Source organism: Epinephelus moara, chromosome 10 (assembly GCF_006386435.1).
Source record: "Epinephelus moara isolate mb chromosome 10, YSFRI_EMoa_1.0, whole genome shotgun sequence".
NCBI lineage: Eukaryota > Metazoa > Chordata > Actinopteri > Perciformes > Serranidae > Epinephelus > Epinephelus moara.
Window position 1 is genome coordinate 37,739,971 of NC_065515.1, and position 27,248 is coordinate 37,767,218.

Genomic DNA, 27,248 nt, shown 5'->3' on the forward strand with positions numbered 1-27,248 from the left:
AAAAACGTCATTTGAACTCTGTTTTTAGCCTCATTGTAGCCGGGCTGGGTAAAAAAATCGATTTAGGATCGATTCCATTTAAATTTTGCAATATCGATCCATAGGGCATGAGATCGATTTTTTCCCATGAACCCCAGTCTCGTGCGCGATGACGCAGAGGCGCGTTTACGTCCGGTTGACGTTCACAAGCGTGCAGACACACAATGGCTGACGCAAGCAAAACTCCGCTTAGCAAGCCGTCCCAACTTAAGTCTGATGTCTGGAACCATTTCAGATTTAAAACAACACAGAACAAAGAGCTGGATAAAACCAAAGTGGATTGCAATATCTGCCAAGCGGAGGTCAGTTATTGTAGAAATACTACAAACCTCAGAAACCACTTGACAAGGTATCACACTATGCTAACGTTAGCTTCTGACAACAAGCCGTTCGGGGCAAAACAAAAGAAACTGAGGGAATCACTAACATTACCAGCTGATTCTCCGTGGGCCATAAAGATAACGGAGGCCATCGCAACTTTTGTTTGCAAAGATTTAAGCCCGAACTCCATAGTGGAAAACGAAGGCTTCAAGCGGCTCGTTCAGGTGCTGGAACCACACTACGTTATGGTGCAACGTAAACATCTGACTGAGACTGTTATCCCCATGATGTATACACGTGTGAAAGACGACATCCTAACGAAAATGCAGTCAGCAGAGAGGGTCGCCATAACCTGTGACACCTGGACATCACTGTCAACGCAGTCGTACATGACAGTGACTTCTCACTACATCGACAATGAGTGGTGCCTCATGTCTCATGTGCTACAGACCACCGAGGTTCTCACGAGCCACAACGCTATTAATATAGCTGATATGTTGACGGAGGCCATACAGGAGTGGGGGCTGACCAGCAAAGACCCAGCAGTCGTGACGGACAACGCTGCAAATATGGTTCGTGCGGTGGAGATAATGCAGCTAATGCACGTCGGATGCTTTGCGCATACATTGAACTTAGCCTCACAAGCAGGTCTGAAAATCCCAGCCGTGTCACGTCTGCTTGCTCGTGCAAGGCGTATAGCAACGTTCTTTCACCGGAGTACGACGGCAAACCACATACTAAAAGAAAAACAGAAGCTACTTCAACTGCCAGCGCACAAGCTAACAGTAAACATTGTGACTAGGTGGAACAGTGCACTGGACATGCTGGAGTGCTTTTTAGAACAACAGCCAGCTATCTCTGCCACTCTCCTTTCACAAGACGTGCGCAGGAATGAAAAAGATCTGTGCACCTTAACAGAGGAAGATGTAACGATTGCCGAAGATTTGGTGCGGGTCTTGAAACCAATGAAAGAAGCCACACTGGCAATGTCGGAGGACAAGCAACCAACTCTGTCCGTCATCGCCCCACTTCTCGCCCTGCTGCAGGAGGCCTTGACCCCCAGCCTCGAAGACTCCACCGTGGTGAGGGACTTGAAGGCTGCTGCAAAGAATAACTTGAGGACAAGGTATGCTAAGGTCTCGCTCTTTCTCTGTGTGTGTGTGTCTGTGCACGCACAATAGTCAGTGGTAGGCCAAATCAAAACATTACAAAAGCAAAGTTTTGTATTTTATATGTGCATTTTCTTCTCATTTTACTGATTAGTTGTAGCAGTTAATAATTTATAATCCATGCACTTTTTTGTTTGTATGTGTGAGATTGTTTATTTGTATGCATGCCATGTTTATCCTCATACTGTGATACCAAAAATAATTTGTGAAATGTCTAAGATATGATGCGCAGAAGGACACATTGTATGCAGCATCAGCGCTGGATCCTCACTTTAAGGCCCTACCATCCCTGTCCGCTAAAGAGCGAGAGGACACCTTCTCCAGACTGCAGCCTGAGGCTGCCACTGCTGCATGTGATGTAAGTATTTTTAAAAAAACTGTTCAATTTAATAAGAATGTTTTCATTGAGAATTAAAAGATTCTCTATTGGATTATAAGGAATAGTATAAAATATAAAAGAGTTCATAAATGATTTTCAATCTATTGATTTGACTTCGCCCAAGAAGCCCAAGAAATCCAGCACCTTGGAGTCTCTCCTTGGGGCAGTCTACTTACCAACAGTAAAGGAAAATGAACAGAAAACTCCAGCAAAGAGGGGTCAAGATGAAATCAGAAGATACAGGGCGGAAAAACCTGCTGGGCTGAATGAAAATCCTCTGACCTGGTGGAGGTCAAATGAAAGGGAGTATCCACTGTTGGCTCGCCTGGCCAAGCAATACCTTTGTGTCCCAGGGACCAGTATTGCATCAGAGAGGGTGTTTTCAACTGCGGGTGATATTGTCACTGCAAAAAGGAGCTGCCTAACCCCAGATCATGTCAATGAGCTCCTTTTCCTAAACAAGAATCTCACAATTACCAAGTGAGAACAAAGTCACAATAACAGGACTTGACTTTAGACAGTTTAAGTTTACTTTTAGTTTCGTAACCATTGTTATTATTTTTGCACTTTAAGAAACAATGCCTTAATGCAATTTGCAGTGATGGAATGTTGTGGTTCAAGTACACTTTCACTTGCAATTCCTTTCTAATGTCAAAACTGCACTTTTGAGACTTGAGACAGTTTTGTTTACAGTTCAAGTTTGAACTGTCCAATTTACATGTTTGCACTTAAAACCTATTGTTTATAATGAAGAGAAAAAATAAAGTGCATTTGTATTTTGTAACACAGTTGAGCCATTTTCATTATTTAAGAGCAGATCGAATCGAATTGAATCAAATCAAATCGAATCGTGATTAACTGATTCAGAACCTTATGAATCGAAATCGAATCGATTTAGGAAATTGGCCACGATACCCAGCCCTAGTGAACACACATGAAGGCGGCGCCCATGTCTCACACACGTGAGCCGAAAACTCATTTAAAAACTTGCTGACTTCATGACAAGGGAAGCGGGAGCGCTAAAATACATTTCTGTTTGTTCACCAACTTAACAAGCGAGATAAATGTAAATTTGCGAGCTTTAGAGGTCCTCTTCAACAGAGTCCGCCATGTTGTTTCTACAGTAGCCCAGAACAGACAAACCAAACACTGGCTCTAGATAGGGCCATTTGAGTTTTTGCATTTTCACATCGGTCACCATGGTTCCCCTACATGCTTGGGACACAGGAGAAGTTTTAGTTGGTTGCAGTCAGGGGCATATCCAGACTTTTTTTCCACTGAGATGACTGACATAAAAAACAAGCACTGCACGTGTTGGCATAGCTTTAATTTACCATTTTTGTTTCCACTATCCATACCTACTTTAATTACTAATATTGCAGTGTCTTACATTCCTGTTTATAGTTTATAGTTTAAAAGATAAATAAACCTATCTATCACCACACAATAGACTGACACCACACAAATGTAAAACAAAGCTCTTTCAGGAGCCACAGCAAGTAACGAGAACTTGTCAAGCTGACCGCTAACCGCTCCACTAGTTAGCTCTGCTCCACGGCTCCGCTCCAAATCAAAACAGATCTTCTTCCTATTGCGACTTTTCAGCAGACTTGACACTCTGGCACATTACTATCTCTCAGATTTAAGACTGAATTGCACCTGTAAACAAAAATTCAGTTTTCTCGTCAAATAATTTCAACTGAGTGGGCAGACAGCCAGTCATAATGTGGCCAATCATATTTCAGGGGTGGCCCGTGCCACCCCAGGACACTCCCTAGACACGCCCCTGGTTGCAATCTGCAACCTAACCACTAGATGCAACTGAATCCTACACATTAGACCTTTAAATGATTTTTGGCCACCACAAGGCTAAACAAATCTAAAGCTAGCTGACAGGCTCGCCCTTGACATTATATCACCATATAAAGTTGTTACGGCTAACATTTAGCAAACACAGAGCAAAGTTATCATTAATTCAGAGTTGTGTTGTGTCCACCTGATAAATGCAAATCCAATGTTCACACTCCTCTTAACTTTGGTTTGGACTCCAACAACTCCTGAGGGAAATATCCGGCTCTTAAGTTGATAGATGTTCCATTTTCTTCATCTGTTAGTTTCTAACTTTGTCTGTCTGCCATTTGGTGCTGGGCAGATGGTGTACAGTGGGTTTATCAGAGCTTGTCTGCTAAAGAAAAACTTCCTGCTGCTGCTGGAAACGAGGTTGATAAGACCACCGAGACTGAACCAGACAGTAAATGGTGCAGTGAAACCAGAACTATCAGCTAAAAGTGGCGACAAAGCTCCGTAGAGCTGTAGAGTTGGGTGATAATTCTCTGTTGACTCTTCACCCGGTCACATTACATGGGTCATTTAATTAATATAAATCAAATATCATTAAGTGGAGCTATAAATCAAAATTCTGCAGTGAAGGCGATCAGTTATGGCAGGTTAGTGAGTGCATGTATATATCAGCATGTACAAAATGCGTGCGGCTGTGACTATATCTGACTGAAAACATGCTGAACAAATGGTGCCACAGTAAATAGTTCATGACATATCACCAGATACCACCTAGTCCGCATGTTCACAATACTGACCTCCTTTTAATGCATGACTCTAGAGTTAATACTCCCTTCAGATGCAATTAAATAAGGTGTTACGTACTTGATACAGATTCTGAAGCCATTCAGCTGCTCAGTTTGAATCAACAGAAGGTGAACACTGTGTTCCAGCTCTTTCTGTGTTCGCTCAGATTTCTCAGGCTATTTAGCTAAGCACTTACACGTCTGTCAAAGAACTTGTTTCTAATTACATGCTCTTATCTGAAGAATTGCATCTGATGCTGCTCCTACAGAATATAAACTTTAGATGGTAACTTGCACCTTCAGCAGTCAGTGCTATAGTTGTGACATATCAACACGGGATCATCCAGCAAAGCACAAACTGGTCTAAGAATACAGTGAACACTTGTGCATGTGTGAAGCAGAGGTTTGTAAAGTTTAATACAATTCTACTGACCTCAGCATTCAGAAAGTTGTCAAGTTCTTGTAACACAAGCCGTAATGCCGACCAAGTGAACAAGGTGGAGGTAAAGAGTATTTACATACAATAATTAGTCAGCCACATTGACTGTAAAAATTACATGTACTGTATATTCCACATAGAGTCTTGACCCAGAGGTTGAGAAACTGTAGCTAATTTTAATGAAAAGGACCTGCACATGCTCTGTGCAGTGTGAAAGCAGGTAATTGAATATTAGATTCAGGCCTAGTTAGCAGGCCTAGTTAGTTTTTGAAAACAGGGTTTTTCCTCCTTAGATATCAAGAAGTCCTGTCCACAAGAGCACTGTTATAAATGAAAAGGTAAAACACAACTGAAGGGCTGTTAAGAGGATGCCAACTAACAGGTGGCGATTTAACTGTAACCCTAAAGCCATTCAAAGAAGAAGAAGAGGAAGAAGAGCAAGCTATTACTGTGGGACTGGCTGAAGCATTTACCTTCATCTGACACCACCAATCCCCAATATAGTGAGAGAGGAACTGTACATTTAAGTACATGCAAATAGTCCTGTTAGCAAGGTTAGAGGCAGCACTATTTTGGTCGCGTCTATCATTGCACAAAATGTCACCTCATTTGTGATGCCTCACAAAGGACGTAACAGCACACTCTGACATCTCAAGCCAAAAAAACTCTATTTTCCCTGTCTACATGTCAACACTGAAAATGGGGTTTCTGAAAATCTTCACAGCAGACAGAGTTTTATAAAAGATCTGTCTTCATTGATCTAAAGAAAAAGCTACGTACAGAAAATTGATCATCATAAAGTGATGGAGAGTTCTCCTGAGTAGGCAATGGTTCACAAGTAAAAGCACACAGTAATAAAGTGAAACCATGTGGGATTAAAAAACAACAACAACATATGACTATATAAAAAGATGCACACGCTGTATGTAGTGTGCAAAATTCACTATTAATGTTAATGTTGCTATTTAGTGTTGAAGGTTAGGTGCTGCTCTGAGAGCTGGCTCCTGTTTTGTATCTTGTTCACAATTTGTTATAATCACAATAAACCCCTCTATCGTCACCTGACTGTAACCAGGTAACAGAACCATAAATATGCAGCAGATTTCTGAGAAATGAGATCATGTCGGTGTATTGTATTGACCATCCCTATCCTCCGTGAATGTGCATCAGGTCAAAGCCAACACGGGTGCCCTCAATTCTATTAGTCGAGGGAAGAGGGCCCTGCAGCCGGCCGTCGTGGTCAGCTGGCATGCCAGCCTCATTGTGTGCCCACACAGCTGTGACCTTCTCAGGGATCATCAAGGAATCTGCCCTCTTGATTGAGATTCTAGGTAAGATTAAGTGTGGCCCCTGGAAATCTGTGTCAAGTAAACAGTGTGCCACCCATCAAGGGTGTATCTTTTGTTTCGCAGCTTGCGTGCAGTCAGCAACTGAAAGAAAAACACTTGATGCTATGTCAGTGACCCTTGCAGAAAACGTGATCTGATACTTCTTTAAAACTCTGCCACCCACAACCATACCAGACGGTTTACGCAGCATATTGAGCTGAAAATACTTTGCAGTAAACGCAGCTCTTAAATTTGACCTGAATGCACGAAGCATGTCAGTGTGTCTGCTTCATGACTTACTGTCTGGGGAAACTATGTTACAGTACAAGGCTCTGTGGAAGATCTGCTCTGTGTATGGGTTTTTTCTGCATATGGGCAGTTTTATTTTGGGTGGAGTTTTTTTAATGCCTTTATGTTTGGAAGAGCAAGTATCATTTATTTTTTTGTTTTTGACACTGTAAAAAAAAGCTTTGAACAGGTAAAACCCCAAACTGTATCAACTCTGCGTCAGAATGACAAGATAAAAATTTGCAATGGGTATAAACATTATTAATAAATGCTTTAATGGTGCAGCTCTTCTAGACTTTTGAAATGTTATCAGACTGGATCAAACCCTGAGTCATTTTGCGGGGGTTGTGACACTCAAAAAATCTATCAACTGAGTCTCTTTTACAATGTAAGTCTATAGGAAAAAGTCTTTCTGGGACTAATGGTATATATGACGAACCTGGAAGTTGTAATTCCATATTTGGCCACTATGTAAAATTGGCTTCAAAGTTCAGCACTGTTCCTGGGGGGTTTTGCTTCCACCAAGTTGTTTCTACTGCAGCCCAGAACAGAAAAACAGAACACTGGCTCTAGATAGGGCCATTCATTTTTACTGTATGTTTAAATGAATAACACTTTGTGGCTGTGTGGTAAAAGCAGACATGCTGGTTCCTGAAGGAGCCAAACTATATGTGGTGAAGGCAGGTGGTGGTGGTCAGGTCAGCTAGCAACTGTCTATTTAGCTGTCTTATCATTTGCTTCCTTTTTTAATTGCATTTTTTTTTTCTATTTACAGATACAGACGTCACTGCTGCTTCCGCCATTATACAGTACATTGTTTTTCAGGTCTGAACAACAGAGTGTCTGGCACACTTTATCTTATCTCACAGTGAGTTATAGAGCTGTTCATGGAAGCTGTAACTTTGAGTGTTCCTGTAGCTGCAACTCTTCTTGTTGGCATTTTTGTGACACACACCAGGCATACGCAGAGTGGGACAATACTCCATGTTGTCATGTTTCCTGTGTCAAACACAACTATTGTCCTAAGGTAATCTAATTGAGTGTGAGCTAAGTATAGCACAAGTGGAATACAAACATTTCGCCTGGGGCGACACTTTTAGACTGATGTAAAGCGCTGTTAAACCCCGACAGCAACAGGCACCAGTGTCACCAATTAGCACAGAGAGAAGGTACAGGACAGGAGGGTGACAGAAGGGTGAGGGAGGATTCAGTGTCAGGACCAAAGACTAAAGACTGAGCTCACTAATGGGAAGGTCGAGAGAACAACAAGCGATGGTGATAAACACAACAGATGATAATGAGACAATCCTGTAAAAGACTCGTACATAGGAACTTGTCTTACGCTCCAAAAAGTTATTTATTGTTGGTGAATTTTGACATGAGCTACCAATCTATTAAGTGAAAAGAATTATTCAACTACTAAAAATAAAGGGAATTTTAAGTTGATGATCATAATAATCACCCAACCTGAGTTGAGTGTGTTTGTCAGTCTGATCTTATATGGCTGAGTGTATTCATGTGTGTGTCCTGTGAGATGATCCTTTGGTTTTTATGATTTTATATTTTCTGACGGTAAATCCATTGAAAAAATGTCCTCATACAAGTACCTGGGCTTATGGATAGATGACAAGCTTTCACTTAATGTACGTATTGCTACTCTAGTCAGGAAGGTTAAAGTGAAGATTGGCTTTTGTTTTTGAAGTAAGTCTTGTTTTACTTTCAGTGCTAAGAAAAAACTACATAAAACTCCTCCATTTTATGTAGCCTTGATTCAGTCAACCATGCTTCTCTACGTTTTATTACAAACGCTAAGTCACTTACTCATCACTGCATTCTTTGTGATTTGGTGGGTTAGACGTCACTGACCACTCACAGACAACAGCACTGGTATATTTTTATCTATAAAGCAATATTGGGCAAACTTCCGGTCTACCTCTGCACCCTTCTGTGTGTCAACTCTGGTAGTTACCGGCTATGCTCCTCCAGGTGGTTGCTTTCCAATGTACCCCAGGTTTTAACAGATCTGGGGAAAACTGCATTTTCCTACTGTGCACAATGTACCCCAGGTTTTAACAGATCTGGGGAAAACTGCATTTTCCTACTGTGCACCGTGGACATGGAACAATCTCCAAAAAGATCTAAAATTAGAAACACTTATATCCATCAATGCATTTGAGGGCATCATAAAGAATGTGATAACAGAGACATGTGCTTGTTTTTCTTGAGAGGCCACTATGTTTGAATAGGTGTTGTTTTATTGTGGATTTTTGTTTTATATGTTGTATTTGTTGCATTTTAAATGTGTCTTGACCAGCTGCTGCCTCGGCCAAGTTTCTCTTGTAAGAGAGATTTTCAATCTCAGTGGGACTTCCTGGTTAAATAAAGGTTAAATAAATAAAAAATGATTTGGACACCGACACAAGGAACATGTTTTTTTTGTTGTTGTTGTGAATTGATTCCATGTGTTAACATTTTATCTATTTTAATTTATTTTGTAGAGACAGATACATGAGCAGTGAACATTAATAGACTGGTGTCATACAGCACAGCATTTATGGTTTAATTTGCAATGCTTGCCCCTCCATTCCAATTAAACAGATTAACTGGAGATTACAGCTGCTACAACAATACCTTTAAACTGTATCAACGTCTTAAATGATTATGTGAAAGTGAGAGCTGTTGTGCGTAGTAACAAACTCACAGATAATCATCACCCAGCTCTGTTCCTCTCAGCTCTATAGTAAACCACTAAAATATAATAAATAAGTAGTGTTCCCTCTGTAGTGTCTGTGCAATGTTGCTATGACTTGTTCATCTGAATAATGTCTGGTAGAACAAAGCTGATCTTAAACGGCACTATAAACCTTCATCCATATGTAGGATGCTGAAATTCACTGTGCTAAGGGTGGGGATGGTCATTTAAAGTCGCCTCTCACTCAAAATGAGTTTTTATTATGTTTATGTTGCCTAAAATGTCTGACCTTGACTATACTGACTTGTATCTGTGTAAATTTTGTCACTGAAGATGTGTTTAAACATTTCTCTACTGAAGGGGGCAATGTCTGTGCATTTCCCTAAAATCTGAGATTCAAAAATATGCCAGGGAAGCTAGATTAGGTACATTCAGCCAGGCCCCCAGGAACACTGCTCCCCCTAGCAGCCAATTTTTCCTAGTGGCCACAAGCAATATTGCAGCAAAATAATCCCCTGTAGCCCCAAAAGCATTTTAGCATAGGCCACCACTATAGAAGACATGTCTGTAAAACTGATGAAAGGACACCTCGAACTGCAAACAAGGTCAATTACAACTCTTTCTACCATGATTTTTTGAGCCATGGTGGTTTTATATTTGTAAAACTCTCCTTGAGCTGAGAAAAGTAATTTTCAAAATCTGTGATGTCATCACAATGTAAAGTCTAAGTGCCGAGTAGGCACTGGCAGGCGGGGCCAATGGGAGAATCAATACTGTGCATACTCAGTGGGCTACATACTGCAGAAGTGACGTTTTCTGGTTTTAGACAGTGATTGGCTTGCATATTAGTGATTTACCCTAATATGCAAGCCAATCACTGTCTAAAACCAGAAAACGTCTATCGATCAGATCAGACTTCAGCACTGGCAAAGAAATTGAAACCTCTGGCACAGAGCAAATTTTTCAGTGCAGAGAGTTTGCATTGACAGAAAACAACATGGAGAGTGCAGTTTTTAGATATAAAGTGGATCCTGGAGCTTCCTTCCACTGTCTACCAAAACCGCATTGCAGCAGATATTATTATATGTTTCATAACCAACCACTGCCAGTTTTTTTTAACTATTATGGAGGAAAACCATGTTAAACAAAATATCTACATGCATCTTGTGAGGGACATAAAATCGAGCGTGATTCGCTGTAACTGTCTGGTGGACAGGGACACTGGGTCAAGCTGTGACTCACCAATCAGCCTGCTGAACCATTTCACAGTTTGACTCAGAGAGTTTCTTTTCTTCATCAGTGTAGTTGTTGCCACAGCAGACAGCTGGTTTTGTTTAGCTCTAAAAACAGACTCTACACTGCCCAGTACACCAAACAACAGACAAAGTTAGAAACTAGCTGGTGAACACCGTGGAGCATTTAGTGGCTAACGAGACAGATATTTCCAGCGGAAGTTGATGGAGAAAAAACAGAGCTAAAGGGAGAGTGAATAATTTAATTTTACTCCATATCTGTGGGATGTGTAGACAAGTTTGCCAAGGTTGCCATAAAAGGTACAGTATGTCACTATTGTGTTGTAGTTTCCACTGCTCAAGTTGCCAAAAATCAGTTACTGCTGATTTTAACAAAAAGTACTTTTAAAGCCCACTCTGTATCTTCGCTCCGTCCATACTTCAGCCCCCCGTCTCCCCCACGCTGTATCTCCCCCCGTCTCTCTCTCTCTCTCTCTCTCTCTCTCTCTCAGTCTATCATCCCTCTTCTTGCACAGACACATGGCACTCTGGCGTGCCACTCATTCCATTATAACAAGCCACATTCCCTGGAACACTTCCTCCACTCTGTCCCTGCTTGTGGTCCCTGGGTCCCAAAGCACCCCCCCCCTCCTCCTCATCCTCCTCCACCCATACACCCTCTCTTTCCTTCACCCGCCCCCTTCTGGTGCTTATCCCTGGGCGTCTGTGGCTCCCACTGCAGAGAGCCACAAGCAGCCAGAGCTTCCCATTGAGCTGTCTGTCCTGATCTATCTGTCTGTCTGTCAGTCACACTGGATCATTTTGTCTTAGCTGCCTGGTTGTGTTGAGTATCCACCAGCACCAGGAAACACAAACCAGGAGAGGAAGAGAGGAAACCTGGAGAGACAGACTCCATCACACCCATGAGAGACATGGGAGGAAAGGAGAAGACCATTTTGGTGATTGCGAATGTGCCTAACTATCAAGGGTGAGTCTTCTGTTGCAACTCAGGCATATCTTTACTGCTCCTAATTGGAATACTTAAAGACATGTTTTTTTACCTGCATATGCTGACTATTTGTGTTATTCCTTGGAAATGCAAAGCAATCTTAGATGTGCATAATGACCATGTTTTAAATTCTAACACCTCTTTTCCTGTGGTGTCAGTTACGCACAGTGCGAGGTGCCACTTGTGATGTTACCCGACACACTGATTTGTTGAGTTTAAAGACAAAAACAACCTCAAATCTTTATTTTGGTATTATGATTTTAAAATGTCTACGTCCTACGTCACACTACCACGGGTGTGAAAGCACACTGAGTACAGTTTACTCAAAGTACACTGTGTGGAAGTTCTAAAGTTACAATCTTCTACAGAGGTTGCTGAGTTGTTGTCAGTGTGACAGATTGGAGAGGGCTGTGGGCACCAAATATGTCCGCACGGGCACAAATGAATGTGTTTATCAGCGCATACTGTATGGCATGCGTGTGTATATAGACATGTAATAGCGGTGTTGTGCACAAGCTGCAGTGTGATGACTGTGCAATCTGTGCATTTTCTTGGAAGCCTGCAGGGGAGTCACTGTGCCCACACAGTATGTACTCCATGTATGTGTTTATTTATGCATGTGTATTGTATATGGCACTTACAGCGGAATCTTAGGGTCACCCAGGTCCATTGACAATTTGGCCCCATCATAAGAGAACATCCTCAGTCCAACTATTTGCATTGGACACTCCACAGAGAGCAATGGCGATGATACGTTGATCATGACTTGGCTCTAGCCGAGATGAAAGTTACAGCGAGCTGGCAGCCTGGAAAGGAGGGAATGTGGAGTTTAGATGGGGAAAAATAAACCTGTTGATCATTTGATATTACCGCGTTGGGCAGTCAACATGTTCAATTTGATGACTATTAATTTGGGAACTGGCTGCAGTCACTTGAGTATCCTCTCTAATGAAGGAGTGTTGGCAGGGAAATATGATCAGTATTTTTTACTTTTTTGGGGGGGCTTTTACCCCCCCTGTGAACGATGTTGCAGTTGGACAGTGTGTCTTTTAGCAGAGGGTAATTGGAAATCTGCACTTGCGGACCCTTTAGAAGTCTTTTGAACTTTTACTGTATGTATTTATTGTCATTTATTTTCAATGTTTGAACTTTGATTTTTGCTTACTTTGCCTGAGTTGAGACCAAAGATAAATTTGGTTGGATAAAAATGTTCTGTACAGTTCTATTCAGCGCCCACACTCAGAGACACCTCCCCCACATTCCTAAGGTTTATAGGCTTTGATGGCTGTTTCCATACGACTACAGAGGCCCCTGAGAGAGAGATAGGACCCTGGGGTGAAGACTCTCCTTTTGAGGCCATTACTCCTACTCAGTCCATCTGGGACTAGACCCTCTGCCCTCGCCTGATACTTAAAAAAGACCCCTAATCTGCCCTGTTGAGTTAGGCCTTGGATTACTTACAAACTTAGTATAAGTATATAATATGGTTGCACACACACGTGAACATGACCTGAGCAAACATGCATGTAGCAGATTCAGTGTCTCCCCTCGCCACTTCACGTTATCTGAGCTTAGAGCATCTGTAACGTGTGTTTACCTAGCAGCGGATACACAAAGCAGAAGCTGGATGATTTCCTTATTTTTTCCTTTCAGAATATGCTACATGGATTGTTGACTGGGCTGAACTTGCTCGCACTGAGTCATTGTGCAATATTAAAGCCTGGCTTGTTATTCTACACCAGGTCAGATAAAGACCGAGGCCCACCGCTGTGTCAGACAAAAATAAATAATATATAGATCAAATGTGAAGACACACTGCCACTTAAAAAACAACATCTTGGATTATTTCACATTGACTATATCAATATATTCTTACAAACACTAACTCTGCTTTGTAAAGTCATATCTTAAGGGTGAAGACATTCAGATATTTTGGGAAATAGACTTGTTTGCCATCTTATGAACACTCTTACATTTTCCTTTCAGTACATTTTTTGCAAACCATGTCCGAGATATTTTTACCTGTTCTTAGCACAAAGGCTAAAAGCAAGAAATGACTAACCTGTCAAAAGACCTTCCAACACACTCAAAACTCTCTTTTCGACATGTTCTACCTTGTAAGTCACAAAGAAAGTTACCGAGACAAACAAGACTCATCAGGGTTTTTTTAGCTGTTATAACAGCTGTTGATAATCAAGAAATGGTGCAACTACATAAGCTTACTGCTTGTTAAACCACATATTCTATTTATACATGTGTTAAATACACAAGATAAAATGTGCAAATACGCTAGCACAGGATTTGTTTGAAGGGCTGCTTTCATGGTGCAAGACTAGCTGTTTTTACCTGCTGCTACAAGTCCAGAAAAAAATGTCGGCATTGTAAGTTTCTGCAAACCATCGATATGTTACTTTTGCACTTTATTATGTCGCAGATACGTTGAAACTTTTCGTTTTGACTCTGCTGTGATTGACATGTGGTTAGGTTTAAACACAAAACCCCCTTGGTTGTGCCTAAAAAAGCATCTGGAAACAAAGCAATGACTCACTGATAGTCAACAAATTTTGTTATTTTTTGGTCTCAAACAGCGGTCTGCAGCTTAGCAGGCGTCTCGCCTATGTGTCATGCCATCCACCATCCCCTCCACCTCCCAATGGCAGAGTCAGCTCATAGACTATGCCAATTAGGCTCATTCTGTTGCCTAAATGTGTTTTGTATTTATCATTAGTTACAGTTGTCATGGTGGCACACATGGTATCACAGACTTGATTACCTGTATATTTTCACTACAGCAGCTTTTCTTTTTATACTCTTTATGACCCTGGTGCCCTACTGTGTCCTTAACAAGACATAAAGAAGAGTGACACAACAGCTCTGTGTTGTCACCTGTTGCTACTGTCTTTCATAGTGTCTCTGTTTTTAACGCTCTTTATTGTTCTCAGCTTGTTCAATTAGCCTGGTACAATAAACCCACAGCTATGTAGCTACAGCCTTTAATACGGCATTTGGCCACAGTCCTAAAAATGAAGAAATTATTTTACAAAACCAAAAACACCCAATGCTGCCACCTCCAATTGGCATTATTGTCATAATCAACACTTATCGTGCATATGGTTTCTTAATTCCTTTTAACCCCCATAGAGAGCCAGTATAAATAGAATTGGGGATATTTAATTCCTGTGGGGAGGTTTTTACATTGATGTTTCCTCTCATCACTGTGCTCTTGTAGCACATTTGGCATTTTAGGGGGGATTTGAACAATGCCAACCCCCCTTCTTTTTGCTCCTGCTCTTTAATCATCTAAACATACTCTGATGGACTCACACCGCCCTCAGGGGTCTCCATGATTCATTGCTACTTTAAGAGTTATGAGACATATGCAGGTCTTCCTATCAGTTACATGGAAGGATTATGATGGAGAAGACAGATAGGAACCCCCCTGCCATTTTATAGAGGGGGATTACAGCAGGCCGCCAAGCAAAGTAAACATACACAAACTACAGCATTGCTTGGACAGTGACACACTTGCTACTAGCACACAATCACACATAAAACACAGCCACATACCATACACAATACCCTTATGTAAGGGGTGGTTAAAGCAACAACTGCAATGAGTCAAAGTGACCACAATGGAAAAACAATCTATTCAGCTTTAATTCCTGTCTGCCTGGCAACAAGCATTGTGACAGCTCCTGCCTCTTAATGGTTTTTCACCGATGGACATTTTCCATTTCTGGTGATAGCGTGCCCCTTGACCCTCGCCTTGTACTACAGAGCACCCAAAATAAAGCCCTTTAAAGTGAGTGACCCAGGGTCATCCAGCCTCCCAGGAGAATCAGGGCTCCTCAGGGCTGTGAGCCATCTCAGCTCCAGCCGACACCGTCAAAACAGGCATTAGAGTTCTTGAAAGGTCCTCTTCAAAACACCAAATTCAAAGAAACTGGACGGGTGGTGGCCATGTCAGACAACTGTTGTGTCTCACAGTGAGTGGCGGAGGAAGTACTCAGCTCAAGTAAAAGCAGTAATACATACATGTAAAAATACTACAAATAAAAACACCTACATTCATTTATTTTACTTTTCTCAGAAAAGCTAAAATGTTTTACCTATTAAATGTACTTAAATGTAATGATTGTGAACATGTGCCAACATGCATCAGTGATGAACCATTTGGATTTCTGTGCATTGAAATTAGTTGGAAGATTACACGCTCCTCAACAAGTCAAGAAAATTCATGTCAGATACATTAGCATCAAGCTACAACAAGGATGTAGTCTTTGAAAAATGTACACTTCAGGAATGATTTTTATTGAACAACATTTTGTAGGCTCATTATATTTTATGTTCAGTATAAAATCTTAATTTATAAAATTACAATGCAATCGCCAAAATAATTGTGGTAAATTTCCATAAACCATGGACACTTTACATTTGTACGTTATTTTGTAGAGGATATGTTAGAACTTAAAGTTTCAATGCTATGGTTACCGTGTGGTTAAGTTTAGGTACAAAAAAAAGCTTGGGTATGGTTAGGAAAAGATAATGTTTTGGCTTTAAATATCCCGTTTTGGTAAAGCAATCCTGGCTGGAAATGCAGCAATGTCTTGATAAAAAACAACTGCTTATTTTGGCACTATCCCTGGTGGAAACACAGTGACGAGTCACTAAAAAAACACCCACATTTGGTGGCCTAAAAGCTGCTGGAAACAAGTACTTGCTAAAAACAACTGGTGTTGTTGTTTGTTGGTCTTGAATGGTGGTCTGCAGCTAACATCAGATGACACACAATGTAACTTAGAAATATTGATTTGATTCGTATAAAATGTACAAATATAACGTATCCATGGTTTGCAGAACTGTAAAATGCCAACAGATGACTGAGCTGAAAATTAGCCTACTTCTGTCCACAGATGCATGTAGGGAAGTACCTTTATAATGTAATGGAGTCCCATTACCTTGCACAAACACCTACTTTGCAAATCTCAGCAACATATGACAAATATGAGAAATAATGAATGTAATTATTGAGAGCTTTGTTATGATATGTAATGTTGTCTGCAGGGTACATTTGGCCTATTGTGGTTTACACAAAGATTCATGTTAGACATTCTGCAAAAAATGGTTTAAAAAAAAAAAAAAATCTACAATCTGCCTTGTGGAGTAAAATCCCATAGAGGTTGTATTACTTTTTTCCATAGCCATACATTTTCAGACTTTATCCACACATTTTTATTGATTTACTTTAAGATTTCCAATGCACTAAATATCTTGTAATGGGTTAATTATTCAAATATAAATTAGGATTATAACATTCGAATAGAAATGAATGAGCTGTGTAAAGTTGTGCACCTGCAGCCTAAACTCATTCCCTCCTGTAGGAAAATATATAACAATAAAAAATACTATTACAGGGTGTGTAAATAAATCATCAAAGGTAAAAAGGCCAACATAAAAAACAGTGACAGGTGCATCCTTGGCCACTCATGTAGTTTTAGCACTGGAGTTGAAATTCTACCCTGAGATGCTGAAGAACAGCCTTGGCTGCTACATACAGTCTGCATCAAGGGTTCAAGCTGAAACTACAACCACTCTTTGACCTCTGTAATTGTCAAGCAAAGGCAGGACATTTACACTCTGGAGGTAAAAATATCCCCAGTGATCTTCCATGACTCCCCCAGAGGCTCAACAGGTAGAGCGCAGCAGAAAGCCAGCTGTCGCCAGCAGGCGTCAGGGCGGATTTCCCCACCACATCATCAGTCATACCACTTGGATCAGAGATACTGCTGTCGACTGGAGGGCTGGGGCCAAGCATATGGTGTGAACTGCTGTTCCAACAGTATAGATTAGAGTTGGGATATAGATGAAGCAAGAGATTCTGCTATACTGTTTGTAACAACGCAGCAATTCCTTAAAGCAATGCAGCAAACCAGTGAACAGGACTGCTTTATGACAGCGTTGTTTTTAAAGGATTTTTGCATCAATGTGATGCAGTATATCGGTTTTGTTTTGTATTTGATTCACTGTGTTAGCGAAAAAACAAATTCAAAATTCAAATAAATGCCAATTTCTAAAAAAAATCAATTATTCTGCAGATTTCCTAAACTTTAAATCGACAGCTCAAAACACAAAGATGATCAGTTTACTATCACACAAGAGACAGAAAAGCAAAAGGGGCTGCTTGTAGGTTACATTTGGACCTTTTGCTTGATAGTGTTACAAATTTATTTTAGCTTTAATTGTAATTAAATATTTCACGTACTATTATGAATAGAAATTGTCAGGCTGCAACACATTTCTAACAAATACTTTACATTCACAAGTTAGTCAGATAATAGTTTGATCTAAATAGTGTTGGAAAATGTCCATCACAAATTCAAGGCTCAAGGTGCAAGCTGATGCCTTAAAATAGCTCATTTTGCCTGATCAACCATTCAAAACCCACATTTATCTAATTTACAAAGTTTAAAACCAGGAGAAGCACCAAAATTTCCCGTCTGAGAAACTGGAACCAGCAGTTTTCTATCAGAAAAGAAGAAGAATAAAATGTCAAAAGTGACTAACTAATTGCTTTGATCCATGTTGGTGGTGGTCCAAAATGTGGTCACTAGACTGCTAACTAATACACGATGTAGGTCAGACATTTTAAAAGTCTTGGCTAATCTACACTGGTTACCCATAGAGTGTAGAACATAGATTGTAAAAATAACTTTACATTTCGACATTTCCCCTAACCATGGTGAGATCACTGAGATCTTCCGACCAAGGCCTTCCGGCCTTCCTGGAATTGAGGCTTAAAACCAAAGGGGACCACACTTGTGCAGCAGTGGCTCCCAACCTTTTGAAACTGTCTTTCTCCAGTTATATAAAACACAGTCAGTCAAAGGTTTTAAGATGCTGTTAAAAACTTTGTCAAACAAAGCACTTTGTCCTGTAACTGGTCTTTACCTTTTGTGTAGTTTTTTTATTGTTTGCACTGTACAGCATCTTGTAACTCAAGTTTTCAAAGGCGCTTTACAAACAGCACTTACTTACTTACGTATTGCTCAGCCGTTGAGTTGATAGATTCATGCTAAATGTAATGATATTTTTTAAAGGATAAAGGTTAATAAGAAGACTGTTGTAATTTCAGGTCCGACAAAAAGACTCTCTGTAAGGACTCTGTTTCTGGCAAGAAGAATATGAAACACCCATCTGCCATACCACCACCGATCCCCATGTCTCCCATTGTTGAGAAGATGGAGGGGCTGAAGGACATCCGCAACCGCAGCAACAACCTTCGCCTGGACCGACTGGCCTTCTACCGTCACCTGGAGAAGGTGGAGACCATGCGCTGTTTCTGGGAGCTCAAACATGTGGAGATGGAGGTAAGAAACCATGAGGTAACAAACACTGCCTTTATTCTTCTCATTATCATCCACACTCACTCCCTGAGAACTGGTGTCGATCAGATAAATCAGTGATTCCTGGGATTAGAAAACACTGTTTCCTGTTACTCCCTCTGACCTTTAGCTTAATTTTGACTCATTTGTGGTCTGATAAAGAGAGTTGGGCAAGGAAGGGCTCTGTGAATGTGCTGCGTGCAGCTCTGCAGTAAAATAAGATTAAATAAATCAATGTATGGAAACACTGGGTTACTGTATGAAACACATATGGCTGGAGTCATCTGGTTTGAAGGGGCTTTGGACAGAAAGGGAAGAGCTGCAGGGGGAGGGCGTTATTTGTTTTTTTGCCTTTTACAGATTTCTGCCTTAACTGGATCTACTTGATTAAATAATCCCAAAAAAACAAAACATACCTTACTTTTTAGTACACTGACTAAAACTTAAGTATCATTACTGCTGTCCACTTCCCATTCCAGCATTTAGTGGTGTTTCTGAAAAAGACTCATAAGTAATGAAAATTATATGTGATTTGTATGAAAAAAGGCTGACATAAAAACACCAGTATGGATCTCTAAATCTATTGTTAATCTGTCTTTTATTACCAATGAAAAAATCTGAGCTACTAAATCTAACCAGGTCCATCATACAGTCGGTATTTATGGGAGTGAGATTACATGAGAATGACTGTCTCTGTAACAATGTTGTGCCCCCTGATGGCAATAATGCCATGTGTTTAACTTGAGCCACAATCAGCAGTCTGTGCAGAGAGGATGAAGAAGGGAACTGAAATAAACCACCGCAAACACTATTCGGGTTCTCCGCACCTGTTGGCAGGCGCAACATGCCCTGACAGGTGGAATACAACCAGCTCACTAGAGGGAGCTGCAGATCTTTTAATGCTTTTTTATTGTCTGTTTGAACCTCCTCAACTCAACAGCCTGTCTCTCTCTCACACACACACACACACACACACACACACACACACAGAGTCATCCACTAACTGACATGACTATTTGGCTCTTGGTCATGCACACAGATCTAGTTGCCACAAGATGGCGGCCATGGGCCAGTTTGCTTTGCTAATTTAGAAAATAAATCAAGGCCTTGCACTCTGATATGAGTCAGACACCATCAACAGAAGATGTTAGGTGTAATTTCAGATACTCTCATGTGACATCAGCAATTAAATACAATGTAAAATATCGCAGAAAGCAACTCTGCAGCCAGGGAGGTCTGCTCATACTACCTGTGTAATGGTAGTCTTAAACTATTGAGATTAATCTATAATGTTAAAATAAACAGTTATTTTGTTATTAGGTGCGTAAACAATAGCACAGGTTGAAAGAACCAACAGATTTTGTAGTAAAACATATTACAAATACCTTTGAGTCAGTATGAAGGATTATGTGGTTACAGCAAAATCAATTGTAGCTCTTGACACAGAAGCTGACATGACTGCCTTTCATATATTCATATCAAAAGAGTTTTATATATATGTGGGGTTGGTTACTGAGTTAGCATGCCGATATTTAATTGTTACAAATATAAATATAAATATAAATAAATGTTGACGGTGTTAATGTCATGTTAATGTCTGTATTTAAACACCTAGGTGTAATTGACATTGCGTAAGACAAACCTAAATATGTCCATTAAAACTGGATTTGTGTTTAATACTCAGTTTAGTTATTTAGTTAAATGTGGTTTTTCTATGGTAATATATTTAATAGTTTAGAATCTGTGAAGTAAGAACTTTGACTTGCATGAGAACCTGTATACTACTGTGTATGTATCGCCTCTATAGAGAGTCCAGAAGCTGTCTAACCTGAGTGTAACTACTGTGCTCCTTAACTGTAAGTGGAGGAAAGTTGCAGAAATTGTTTGCAGTGTGAATATTTTAAACTATGTTGAGGATTTGTTTTATCTATTTTTTTGTCTAGTCCAACTGTAAATCAGTGGTGCTTTCAAAGTTACCATAAATAATTTAAGATCCTCAGCCTGTCATGTGTCCCACTGCCAACAACTCTTTCATCTTTCTCTCCATCTCTGAACTCCGACTTCAGTTGCACCTTTGCTCCACCAGTCCTTCTATTCCCTCCGCTTTTTTTGTTCTCCATCCTCCTTCATAGCTGAACTACAAATTGTTACACACGTCAAAAACGTGCAGGTCAGCCACCAGATCCATCAGCTTCATTAACACTGTCATTCCAGCCCTGCTCTGTGCACAGGTTCTCCTCAGATTCCCACTGGGGAATATTTTACCTCCAGGGGTCCTGATCTGTGACCCCTCTGACCCTTCAACACGCCCCCCCACCTGTTGCTGCTTGTTCAATCAAGCAGCTGCCTTGGACTGATCCAGAATCTTGGATATCTTAAAACTTAAGATAATTTTTTGACAACCTCATTTGTCTACTTTTTCTTTTTTTTAATATACAAAATATGCAAGTTTTTGTAGAATCACACACACACACACACACACACATACATACAGATATATATATATATACACACACATGTATATGTACACACACACTTAGGGGTTCATAGAGTTTCCTGAGGTTGTTAATCAACATTAACACAGTATATCCCTTCAACACACAGCAAATGTCTCATCTTCTCTTAAAGAAATGTGCAAAGGCACCAAGGTTAAACATCCCTCATATGTTTGGCAGGGTGTGGGGCGGGATCTGATCTGCTTCACTGCAGTGGTCACATTCCACTATCCAGTATAAATCATCAGCTACCATCCAGATAGATATCTGTCACACACACAGAGGCACTTAAAGTCCAAAAAGGGAACTCTACAGTCCTCTGCTGAGAACACAGATAGAGTGGATCTGTACATCTTTGTCAGTAGGTGGCGTATACTGAGTATACAGAAACCGGAGTGCTTCTGTGTTTCTTTCTTTCTTTTTCTTTAATATCAGAAATTTGCCATATATCTATCTCTGTCTCTTTCCTAGTCAGGGCGAATACATTTTTTACAACCCCAAATATTAGCTGTTAACGTAATACATGTAAATCAAAATTTATAAGTTCTTCCTTTTTTCACTCGCTCACAATATGGACTGGACATAGTAAGTCACTGAAAAAGACATACGTGTCTTGTTTTACCTCGTGCAACATGTGGCCACAGAGAGGATAAAGTTACCACCATACAGATGTAGGTGTTTGTTTACATGCGTGTATGACTGCTGACTTGTTTGCCATTGTAAGCATCTACAATGATACACGCACATGATTTTGTCTGTTTGTGAGGTATAGAGAGGCAAAGTGTCTGCCTGACAGATATACTTAGGAGTATGCATGCATGCATGAATTGCTGTGTCTGAAGTTAAAGGATACCACAGGGGTCTCACTAACATGCCAGCAGCAGCAGTAGGCATCTGATTCTGCGTACAGCAACGACACCCTGAACCCCACACCACCTGTCCTGTTCTCGTCTCAGAGACAGCATGTTCTCTCCTTTTAGGTCCCAGGGTGGGAGGCAGGGAGGAAGCCGGGTGACGGGTGAATGGTTGGCTGGGTGGGAAGGTGGCTTGACAGCGCAGAGCTCCTGTTTTTGTCTGTAGAAGCAATTGACTGAGCATTAAATGCACAGCCGCAGGAGCCCGACTATTTCATGATCGACACCCGCTGTCTCATCCAATGTCAACAACTTGTTGCCCGCCACCTAAGACTCCTTTGCCACAGGCGGCAGAGAGGCTGAGATAAGACAGGCAGCCTGTGCAGGCGGACAGCAGGGACAGGAAGAGGAAGGTTTCCATCATGGAGAACTTCCTAAGGGATAAAGATATTTGGATATTTGGGAGTGTGTGTCTCATGGCCACTTTCCTGTGGGGACGGCTGTGGAAATTATTCTCCCACAAGAAGAGGGGAAGGACCAGGACTGCAGACATACAGGTAATACAGCAAGAGAGTGTCCATGCACCTGTGCTCAGTAGGTGAATTTGGAAACATGCCATAAGGTCATTCTTGAAATCACCTAATCTTTGTTTATTCTACTGATTGCTGATTATAGCAGAGGCCAACAAGCTGCAGGCCTGCATGAAATGGAAATGAAGTAATGGATGTTATCACATTATCACTCACACTAATGCTGCCTTAATGCCACAGTGATGCAATCTAGATAGTTTCTTTCTTGTCACTTTGACAGATTTGACCAAAGCTGTTACTGTTTGTTGCCGTTGCCAGGGAAGGTGTTTTCCTGTTTGTTTATCTGTAAGGTAGCAGGAAATCTGAAAAACCTGTTAACTGAGTATAATGACGTTTGGCAGAAATTTAGGCCGTAGACCAAAGACCAAGCAACTAGATTTTGCCATGGATCGAGATTTAGAAATTTAAAGGAGATCTTAACATTACAACTATGGGCATTTTTGTTCATTTTCATTTCTTTTTCATTAAATACTACACTTTGAAAAAAACTGGTGGTTGTCTTCCATGACATGCATTTCGATGCAGATCTGAATAAAGAGAACCCGGTAGACAAACATGTCAGCTCAGGCTTTATCAATGATTTTACTCTGCACCTATTTTGTTTTTCTTGAGTTTAAGTGAGACTAAGAGCAGAATTAAAAACATTTAAAACATGATTTTATTAATAACAATTGAAAAGATTTAGACGATTGTAAGCACTGGAAGATGTATGTAATATGTGACTATTTTCTCTATCATAATACCCCTGGAGACATCGCATTTTCTGTAGGTGGCTGGATTATTGTATCTTTGACTTTGGGAAGAAGACCCTGAAATATTTGAGGTCAGCAATGCCAGCGTTATCTGTGGGTGGCCTAGTTTCTGCTGTCAGTCCAAGAAGAGGAGTTGTGTTTCTGGTGGTGTTAACAGGCCTAAATGTTTCAGAACTGGTCTTCCCCTGGATTAAGTGGAACATTAATGACTGATGGGATCTGTGTATACGGAGTACAGCGAGATATCTCTGGCATCTGTAACATTTCTACTGTTGGGGTGAACTGAAGTGAACTAAACATGTCACTTTGACAAAACAATGCAACAACAATAGTCTCTGGCAAGTGAAGCATCCATCTGTAGCCAGTTTGTGAGCATGGGACAGTCAGTGGAAAACATAACGTCATCGGACATGCGTCACACACTTGTCAACAGCAATGACATCTAAATTCTGTCCGATAGCATTTAACTCCATGACTATCCTGGCGAGCCTGTGCCCTCTACACCACACATACCGTGTCTGGTATAAACCAGTTTATTATGTTAACATAATCCAGCAGGAAGTAAATGTAATTGACTCCTCATAAAGTGTGAGAGTTGTGGTGCTTGGAGCTGTTAAAGCCTGTCAGTGTCAGCTCAATATTTTTATTAGTGTCAGTCTTCTTGTCTCCGCTGACAGTGGACTTATTACTGCTAGATTTATAACTCTATTTATCATTTCTACTACCCTGGACTGTTGAGTCCAAATATGTCGGCACATTGTAATGTTATGTTGGTTTTAAGGTGAATAATACATAATAACACATAATAGAGCAGTCTGATTCGAGAGAATTCAAAGCAGAGTGTGAACATCAGATTTAAGCTTTTTGAAACCTGCTGCAGAACAGGTTGATCCAGTTTAATGCCTCATTTCCACTGCATGGTTTAGCTCAACTCACTTTTGGTACCAGGTTGTTTATCTATTCAGTTTTCCACCGTGGATAGTACCCCCTCAGTGTAGGTGGGATTCTCAGCTGATCGCCATAGTGATGAAGCGTGAAACTGCTGTGACGTCATCTTGAACACAACACTCGTTAAATCCTTTCATCAGCAATTAAACAGAGAAACGTTTGCACAAGTGGTCCAGCTTATTACATGACGCAGTTTTAGGGACTGGCATTTTTTTAATTTGGGTCAAGTGAATAAAAAAATTTGTGGTCACTATTGATCATAGCTTGGCTACTTAAAACTGGCGGATTTTTGCAGGATGTCCCGTGTCTTGCAAGTGACGATTCTCTCTGAACCAATCAGCAGTTTGTGTGCTCATGTTTTGAAGCCTTGAGTTTGACATTTTGGCTGTTGCAATCTTGGATTTTTGGAGCCAGAAGCGACAGTATTTCAAGAGGATGGTGGAGCAGCGTAGGAGCGAGAAGTTGATAAAAATCAGAGACTGTGGCGACGCCTTGCAGACGGCCTGTCAGTCAAAACCTGATTTCTGAAGCCATGTACAGTATCATTCATACCAAAGCCCCACTAACCTGAATACAGATGGGAGCATCCTCAGTTGACCTGAGAGGATTTTCTTTGTGAACTCCAGGTTATCACATGAAGGCAGCCTGCAGCATCCTAGGAAAAACAAAGTGGTAGAGTCAAATGTTAACCAAACAGACAAGCCCATGTTTCAGTGAATCTGCGTGGAGTTCATGAGAATACGATAAGACTGAAATGTAATGCTCTGTTGTTTGTGTCAATGCAACAAAGAAGTTTATGATTTAACTGAAAAAATAGTTTTAGTGCTGTTAGGGAATCAGATCTTTTAATGAAATGCAGTTTTTCAGTTTGGATTAATTCAATCGGCATTAAATCATTTTAAAGTGAACCATTTTGTCTTTGCAGACAATACAGTACAGTACTGTATTTGTATTTTTGACTTACATATGGGTTCAACTGTTAAACTTGTATGATGTGATAAAACCTTTTGTCCTAAAACTAAACAAATAATTATATCTTAAACATCAGAATCAAGGAAAGAAGATAACTTCTATGCATGTTTCAGAACAGGCACATACAAACAAACGATTTTTGAGTGAGGCGTGTACAGAGGAAACTGTAGCTTGTGCTAATGCGCATGAGTGTGACTAATGTGACAAGGGCTTCTCCTGCCTCAGATTCTCACACTCACATAGCTCAGATGAAATTAGCACACAAACAAATAGGGGAGGGATCATGGAACAGAGCCAGATATAGTTTCATGTGATGGATTCCAGAATTTAAAAACAACAAAGAAGGTCATTTAAAAGTGAATGTGTGTTAAAGTTCTTGTTAGTTCTACCAATTGATAGGCAAATCACATGTAAAAATGCAGTATCCTGAGTCCTTCAACTATTTTTCTGTTGATGTCTGGATAGGACATAAAGTAAGACGGAAACGTCACAATATCCAGTCCAACTCCAAAATGGTTTCTATAAGCAAACCAATGTTGTTGTTGTTGTTTGTTCTTTACTTTTATTATACCTTGGACTGAGTCACATTTTCATCACTGCTGTTAATATAAATATTTGAACATCTGTTTACATACTACCTACTGGTACATGATAATATAACCCACTCTAAGACTTAAGTATCAAAAAAATCAACATAAATTAAAAAATTCTCACTCCACTGGCATAAATTGTCAAATCTATTTTATGGTAAAATCTGATCTGATCTGATGAGAATGTTGATGGATACATTTTACTCCTCAGTATACGACTGTTTTTCTATAGTTACAGGCTTTCTGCTTTAAACTTCATGTACTGTATTTGTACATATTTTTCGTGACGGGCCCTTACAATACATATGTAAAATGTGTTTTTAATTCTGTGAAATTTTGAGTCATCTGTGATTCAGTTTACCAGTGCCACATTGATCAGTTACACACGACATAGACTATTTGTATATTGTGTGAACTGAAGGGAAAGGGGACTGCACTGAGTTAAAAAAAAAAAAGTTGAAATGACACCTACATTTTACTTAGACTGTCAATCCTCAGCTCCTGGCTCCACGTTTCTTCCTCTGTGTCTCCCTGGTATGAGGACTCCAGGGGAATGTGCTGTTTTCGCCTGGACTCCTCTGGCCTCCCAGTTGGTGTCCACTTTCAGTCGTTTGCATAACTCATTACCAGCTTTGCTGATACAGTGGTGGGGCTCTAATAGACACATACATAGACAAAAACACACACACACTCTCAAGATTCTGGCTGTCTAATTTTCTGAGGTGAGTTTTGAAAGTTCATCAAGTGAAATAACTTTTTACCTTGTGGTCAAGGCTGATAAACTGTCCCAGAGGGTCTTCCCTCCATTCAAATACCTCTCCACAGCACACTGAAAGGTAGAGACAAATAAATAAAGTTTTAATTATTAGGTTAAAGTAGAGAGTAGTTAGTAGTTAGAGTATTTCCCCAATACTGAATGTGAATATATGTGTAAAAAGCCATGCTGACTTATCCTTTAAGCTAGTATTACTGGAAAGTTTGAATGGGCAGCAGTCACTACATCACTAATGGCATTAGTGTTGTGTACTAGAGACCAGTGAGCCAATAACATCCAAAAGCAACAGCAACACCAGAGGACAACACATCTGGTGGGTACAGGACAGCAGAGAAATGACCCAAATGCAGATCAAGGAGGCCCACTGGTAAAGTTCAGCGATTTATTGACCATAGAGGCACGTAACTGG

The 27,248-nt window shown here is 40.4% G+C and overlaps 2 protein-coding genes and 1 long non-coding RNA gene across 4 annotated transcripts in view; 2 read left to right on the forward strand and 1 right to left on the reverse strand.

The window, feature by feature from the left end:
- Positions 1 to 215: 215 nt before the first annotated feature.
- Positions 216 to 7,589, forward strand: LOC126396284 (E3 SUMO-protein ligase ZBED1-like). Its single transcript, XM_050054232.1, has 4 exons — positions 216 to 1,486; positions 1,749 to 1,887; positions 6,103 to 6,263; positions 7,324 to 7,589. The coding sequence occupies exons 1-3, from the start codon at positions 399 to 401 to the stop codon at positions 6,253 to 6,255; spliced, it is 1,380 nt and encodes a 459-aa protein (XP_049910189.1). The 5' UTR covers positions 216 to 398; the 3' UTR covers positions 6,256 to 6,263; positions 7,324 to 7,589.
- A 3,637-nt stretch (positions 7,590 to 11,226) lies between these two features.
- Positions 11,227 to 27,248, forward strand: part of mylk4b (myosin light chain kinase family, member 4b) — a 37,292-nt gene continuing 21,270 nt past the window's right edge. The window contains exons 1-2 of one of the 2 annotated variants that reach the window (XM_050054228.1): positions 11,227 to 11,460; positions 18,614 to 18,848. In XM_050054228.1, the coding sequence (XP_049910185.1) occupies positions 11,396 to 11,460; positions 18,614 to 18,848 (300 nt within the window). In that variant the 5' untranslated portion in view covers positions 11,227 to 11,395. Of the gene's footprint in view, positions 11,461 to 18,613; positions 18,849 to 22,364; positions 22,770 to 27,248 lie in introns of those variants that run through there. The other variant, XM_050054229.1, reaches the window with a different exon arrangement.
- Positions 12,160 to 26,596, reverse strand: LOC126396299 (uncharacterized). Its single transcript, XR_007570559.1, has 3 exons — positions 26,537 to 26,596; positions 25,070 to 25,157; positions 12,160 to 12,287 (listed from the first exon to the last, which is right to left on the reverse strand). It is a non-coding gene; the product is annotated as an uncharacterized LOC126396299 (long non-coding RNA).